At 43.3% G+C, this 6,000-nt stretch overlaps 1 protein-coding gene across 1 annotated transcript in view; it reads right to left on the bottom strand.

Annotated features, from left to right (window-relative positions):
* Nucleotides 1–854: 854 nt before the first annotated feature.
* Nucleotides 855–6,000, bottom strand: part of cdh2 (cadherin 2, type 1, N-cadherin (neuronal)) — a 67,009-nt gene continuing 61,863 nt past the window's right edge. The window contains exons 15-16 of the mRNA XM_074687736.1: nucleotides 3,665–3,829; nucleotides 855–1,226 (exon numbers count right to left, since the gene is read on the bottom strand). Coding sequence (XP_074543837.1) covers nucleotides 1,020–1,226; nucleotides 3,665–3,829 — 372 coding nt within the window. The 3' untranslated portion in view covers nucleotides 855–1,019. The remainder of the gene's footprint in view (nucleotides 1,227–3,664; nucleotides 3,830–6,000) is intronic.

Below are 6,000 nucleotides of genomic sequence, written 5' to 3'. Positions count from 1 at the left end.
TTTGTAAATAAATTTGGGAAACAACATTTGTCATTTTTGTTGTCATGAAAAGATAAAAACATGCAAAAAACTTGAATTTGTAGTCCAAATTATACATTTACAAGTTTGGAACTTTTTGCACTTTTTCATATACTACATCAAAAAGAAAAAAAAAAGAGAAAAAAAAACATTATGTACACACATCTTTTTACAGTGAAGTAAAACTTGAAAATATCAGATGATGACTAAGGCAAATGAAGTGTACATAGATTAGACCAAAACAGTTTTTTTGTTGTTTTTGTAAAATACTACATCACTTCAGAAAGAAAAGGAAAAAAAATCTGCTACAAAAGAATGATTCGGAACTCCCTTTAATTGCAACCAGCTGCATAATTGTAATTTTTTAGTGAAAAAGTCTAGAAGTCTAGCGTACTGTACAGTGCTGCTCTTCATTGTTTTCTTCCCGTCCGAAGCTAACAGATGATCCTTCATTTCTTCTTCTTTGTATTTAAATAATCTTCAACAAACAGGAGCATTGTGGAACCAAAGAAAAAATGCATGTAGAAGCATACCAGAGTGTAACATACTTTGTTTGAAATCACTCCAAAAGTCAGTACCATTAAAGCCTTGAACATAAAACTAATCATTTAGATCAAAAAAATGTACAAAAAGGCACATTATATCCCAGTGCTTCTGTACTGTGAAATTCAAGTGTAACTGAGCGCATTCAATACCAACAATCCAAGTGGCGACAGTCCACCAGTGTTCCCTCCCACAGCCTCCAAGACTGGACCACAGCCTATGCCTAAGCTTTCAACAAGCATATGTATGCGTAGACTACAACAATAAGCCTAGGTTGGTTGTTTTTGAAAATATTTCTGAATCAATGTTTGTTTTTTTGTTTCTTTTCTGTCACAGTTCTGTCACTCTCAGGGAATATCAGAAGCTGTCCATGTCCATCAACAAGAAATCTTTCCTTCTCATCTTTTTTTTAATCTCCTTCATTTTTTTTCTCATCCTTCAGGGAGTGGCTGTGTGTCCTAGTCATCGCTTCCGCCGTACATGTCTGCCAGTTTTCTAAAGCGAGGGCCCCAGTCGTTGAGGTAATCGTAGTCCTGGTCGCCCCCGCTGCTGGAGGAGTTGAGGGAGCTTAGGGAGCCGGCTGTGGAGCCGCTGCCCTCATAGTCGAACACTAGCAGGGAGTCGTAAGGGGGAGCGGTGGGGTCGTTGTCTGCTGCCTTCAGCCCCTGAACAGAGAGGAATAAAGCCATGGTGAGATGAGAAGATTAAAGCACGTCTGCACAACACTGTCTGCAATAAGGAGGAGGACACATTAATACACCCAGCCCCCAACTGCTGCTCACAAACAGGCTAATCTTCCTTAAACCTGTCACTGCTTCTCCCTCCAATTGTTCAGGAAATAAGATTAATCTGACTGTGGTGTTCTCAGAGTTTCTGCCGGGTTTTGGATCATCTGCTGCTTGATCGAAAGCCAAGATGGAGCATGACCAGCAGACTCACATGAGTGGAATCACACCCCCCTCTCTCTCATACTGAACTTTTTCTAATCTGAAACCCTTCAACATTAAGTACCACCCCACTCCGACACTTTGTCTTCTATAATGTAGACGTAGATATTTCTGATAAATCACGTCTTCTTCCTCAGCAGTGGTACTGAGCACTGAGCTTGGATGAAGCAGAGATGAGAGCAGTTTGTGTGTGTGTGTCTGTGTTATCTCGTGGTATCGGTGGGGGTGGTTCTATTTTGAAGATTGTGCTCAACATTCCTAGAAATCCTCATAGCGACATGAGAGGTCCTCTTGGATTGTTATTGATTTCCAGCCCCATCCCCTAACGGGACTCTGGAGACTTGATGGATTGGTAATCTAGGAGTGGAGATGTGCTTTGGCCATGAACCCCCTTTGGATCGGAGCCTGGTTTTCTCCCTCTCATCGCAACAACTGAGGATCCCCACCAAATAATAAATGAATTAACAGAAGTGGAGCAACATAACACGGAGAACGAGACCTCAGCTCATTGGGAACTTGGGGAAGATTTATAGTTTCCTCTGTGCTGCTATAATAGCGCTGAAACGCTCTCAAATAAAAAGAAGGATTGAATTAAAGTGCCCGGGCACTTAGCGATTATTTTCCACTTGTTAGCTTGTGTTAAGTATTTGCTCAGGGCTGCAGTGCTGATAATTTGGTGGGAAATATGACAGATGGATCATTCATTACAATTACTACCATAAGCGCTCTGCTAGTTATAGCCCCCTACATCCACAACCAAAACTCCGCTGGCACTTTCACGAGGTTAGTCTATCACAGAACTCCTCATTTCATTACGTCTGAGTCATCCACTGTGCTGCAGACGACGTGTGAATCTTTCTGCTCAGATTTTGGAGCCAGTCTGTCCCACAGATAACAAAAGAGATGTGTCATAAAAGCCTCAGATGCTGCCTTGCCAGAGCTGATACACGACGAGTCACTTCAGCTTTGTGACACTTAGTCCACCTGTGACCAACAGAGGTCAGCCAACTGGGTTTAATATAAGCCCCCTCTCTGTGGGACCAGAGCAGAGGACCTTTGTTTGTCCCCCTGTGAGGTTAAAGTCCTTATGCCCAATTTATTTCCCCCTTAATTTAATTAAGAGCCACAAGCTCCTTTGGTGTTTGCACATTACAGGACGAGCTGAGACCCCCCTCTTCGTGTCCTTCCCCCACCCCTCTCTCATCCCCCTGCTCCCCTGGCAGCCATCCCTTATCAGTTAGGTCAGACTCCAGCTCCACGTGAGCGGCGGAGCTACCATGACGGAGCTTTAGCGACAGTCGAATCTGGGACTAAAAACAGATCAACGTTGCCTGGTTTGCAGCGAGTGTTTTCTGGGTCAGGATGCTCAGACTTGAAACGTCTCTTAGGTCTTGTGAGGATTTTTTAAAATAACAAGTGTGATGAAAGACGGTGAGCGCTGTGAAACATTCTTTATTGAGGAGCGGAAAAATATTAGATTTCGCTCGGTATCAGCTGTTACGACAAGTGGTACGAGGTGTATTAATGACACAAGCGGCGAGGGGGAAAATGAACGGTGCCTGCGTGAGGGGATCTGAGAGAAAGATGGTCGAAGGGAGTCGAGCTGAGAGAGCAAGTTCTAATCTAAAAACATGGGCGCCGTCCAAAACCTCGAAGAGAACTCCATTTGTAATGCCGTGAAACTCTTGTCTGTTGGAGCTCGTGAAAAATACATGACTGCTCTTTTCATTTTACATTCTCCCTTCATGCTGGAGTCAATGATGGCCTCAGGCAAACGAGGGCACTCTGAACACTGCACTCCCATAGAAAGCCAATGTATCGCTGCTCTCGTCTCCTATTTCTATGCTGACACATCTGTAACCCCACTTTGGTAGAGAGTGAGGAGAAAGACAATTAAATGAAAGTGGGTTAGCATCATGTACTTTCTGGGCTTCATGCATGTCTGAGTGGATGAACGTTAAATGAGAAAAGTTTTTGCTGAGGAAGACGACAACAATTAATAACTGATTTTGTTCAACTCTTCTTTGGCGCTGCATAACTATTTCATAGAGGCCTGAGGAACAAATTTGTTTATTTCGATAAAATTAAATTAAAAAGAAAGTCCTTCCCTTGAAGTGTGTTTCTTGTCTCTTGATTTGACTCTGTGATGCATTTACCTCATTGATGAAGTCTCCGATGTCTCCAGGGTGGGGTGCTGCTGACCTCATGGGGTACTGCGGCTCAGGGTGGAGGGGCCTTTCGTCTAGACGCCGGATTCCCACTGGCTTGATGGCATCGTGCTCTATCGTGTCCGGCTGCTGTAGCTGACTGAGGTCGTAATCCTGGGGAACACATGGGTAGATGGGAGTTAGCAGTGCGAGAAGACAGAAAGTGTGGTTGATAGTTTGAAGAAAAAAAAAAAAAGTTAAACACATCCTGCACAGTCCAGAGAAGAAGGAGTTCAACTGAGTGTAGAAGATTTTAAAGTTAGACTGCGGCAGGAAGAGTTGAGGGGACACGAGGGGAAACTTTAATCTTCTTGTCTGTGAAGCACAAGCCCAGGGACAATTTGACACATTAAAAGAAGCAGCACTGAGGGGGTCCGGGGCTGAGGACCACATCATACGCTGCAAAGTGTTTGTACTTGTGCAGCGTGCTGCAGGACGGATGTGCAGGCGACTGTTTTGCTCTAATCAATGCCCAGACACGGGACGGTGGATATGCATAAGCCATTGCTAATCCTATTAACATTACCAAGGCAACCTGAATGGCTCGCAGTTTGTGCAAAGTCATGGGCAGGGAAGGAGGAGGAGAAAAGAGTGAGGAGTGAAAACCTGAGCTGAATGGCGGGATGGTATCAGTGACAGCAGAAATGATAGAGAAAACCCCGTTAGAGAATCAGGGTGTGTGCCTAATAAGCGTGCATGATGGATTGTCCCTCTTTAGAAGATTTTCGGTAATCCATCCATCTCTAATATCCCCCTTCAAAATTGTCTTTGCTCAGTTGCACATGTTCCCACTCACACACACACACACACATCTACAGACACGCTCAAAATTCTTGCAGATGCTACGATATAAAAATAAACGTGAATAAATATAAACCCTGTGAAGATTCACAAACAACCCTGACATGATGAAGCACATGGGCACTTTACAAACACGAGCTCAGCTCCACAGCCGTACGTCTGAAACCTTAAACAAACACATTGATTATTCATGTGTGATTTGATTTTCATAGAGAACGACAGCAACCCCGAGGCCAGCTGGAGAGGAACGACAGCCATCGCATGCCACACAATAACGCCATCCATCATCGGAGGTTCACTCCACTGTGACTCCTCTTTCACCTTCTCTGAGGTCACACACCGAAGGGGTCAGGAGTTGGTGACAGGAATTGCAACGGAGCCGTATAATGGCTGAACTAAGCAGGAAGGTCTAATGACACACCAGCCTCCTTCAGGGAATTGACTCTTCACACGTACAGTGGGCTGCTGAAATGGCTGCCTCTGGCACTCATGACCCACATTCGATAATGGGAGAGTGAACATTGTAGAGCCTTCTACGCTTTATCTGTCACAAGATATTGCTGAGCAATTTCAAACAGAGCTGAGGTTATATTTTCATGGGGTCCACGTTGATTCAAAGTGGTGAAATAACACTGACTTAATTCATCATCAAAAACTGCTCCCACAGGGCAAGACTCATGAGTGATCAGATGATCGTACCGCTTACAGTTGTCCCAAACTGTCCTAAAAGCTGGTGTTTGTTGGGTCGTTCTGTTTGATAATGGAGTATCACAGAGATTAGAGTTGGGCTAACTTTTGGCTCCACATTCAGATGTATGATCTGGCTCAAGTTCTGGCTTTTCGTGTCAATTCTTCAAAATATACAAAGACATTTTGGAGAATTTGCTTTGTTTTGAAAGATTAGACGACCAGTATGATGACACTCTCATGTATGTTTGACTTGGCACAAAAACAGCAACAGAATTGAAGGAGGAAGTCATTTGTAGAGATTGTACAAAGCTGGTGCTTCTTTTCTCAATCCATGTGGAAAGTGAAGCTTTAAAATAAGCATATGATTCAACTCCCTACAGTAAGGTTAATCTAGACTGTTTGTGTGAATGCTTTAGTCTCTTGTGTAGTGAGGTTTAGTTGCTGGTGTAACTGTGATCCAAAATCTAGGCAATTAATACTTTTTTGTACAGCGGTTTTTATCAAAATAGGTCCAAATTTACCCCCAGGTTACAACAAAACAGAACTGACTGAGATAATAAACTTGTCTTTGTGTCTGACGAGTAAAACATGAGGCGCTTGAAGTATCTACAAAAACAGGTCTGATTCGTTTTGTTTCACTTACTGTGTGGGATTGAGAACAAATCAAAACATTTTTCAAAGCATGCCTGCAAAGCCACTCTGTCTAAGGTTAATGTGCATCAAATTATTCTGTGATTCCAAGAAGCAGATGACTCATCTCTGTCTTACATTTTATTTTTCTCACCTGTGAACCT

The sequence above is a fragment of the Halichoeres trimaculatus genome, unplaced genomic scaffold (genome assembly GCF_033239565.1).
Source record: "Halichoeres trimaculatus isolate MK-OKI-2021-1 unplaced genomic scaffold, fHalTri1.1 fHalTri1_scaffold_15, whole genome shotgun sequence".
In the NCBI taxonomy this organism is placed as follows: domain Eukaryota; kingdom Metazoa; phylum Chordata; class Actinopteri; order Labriformes; family Labridae; genus Halichoeres; species Halichoeres trimaculatus.
This window is presented reverse-complemented; position numbering and strand designations above follow the sequence as displayed.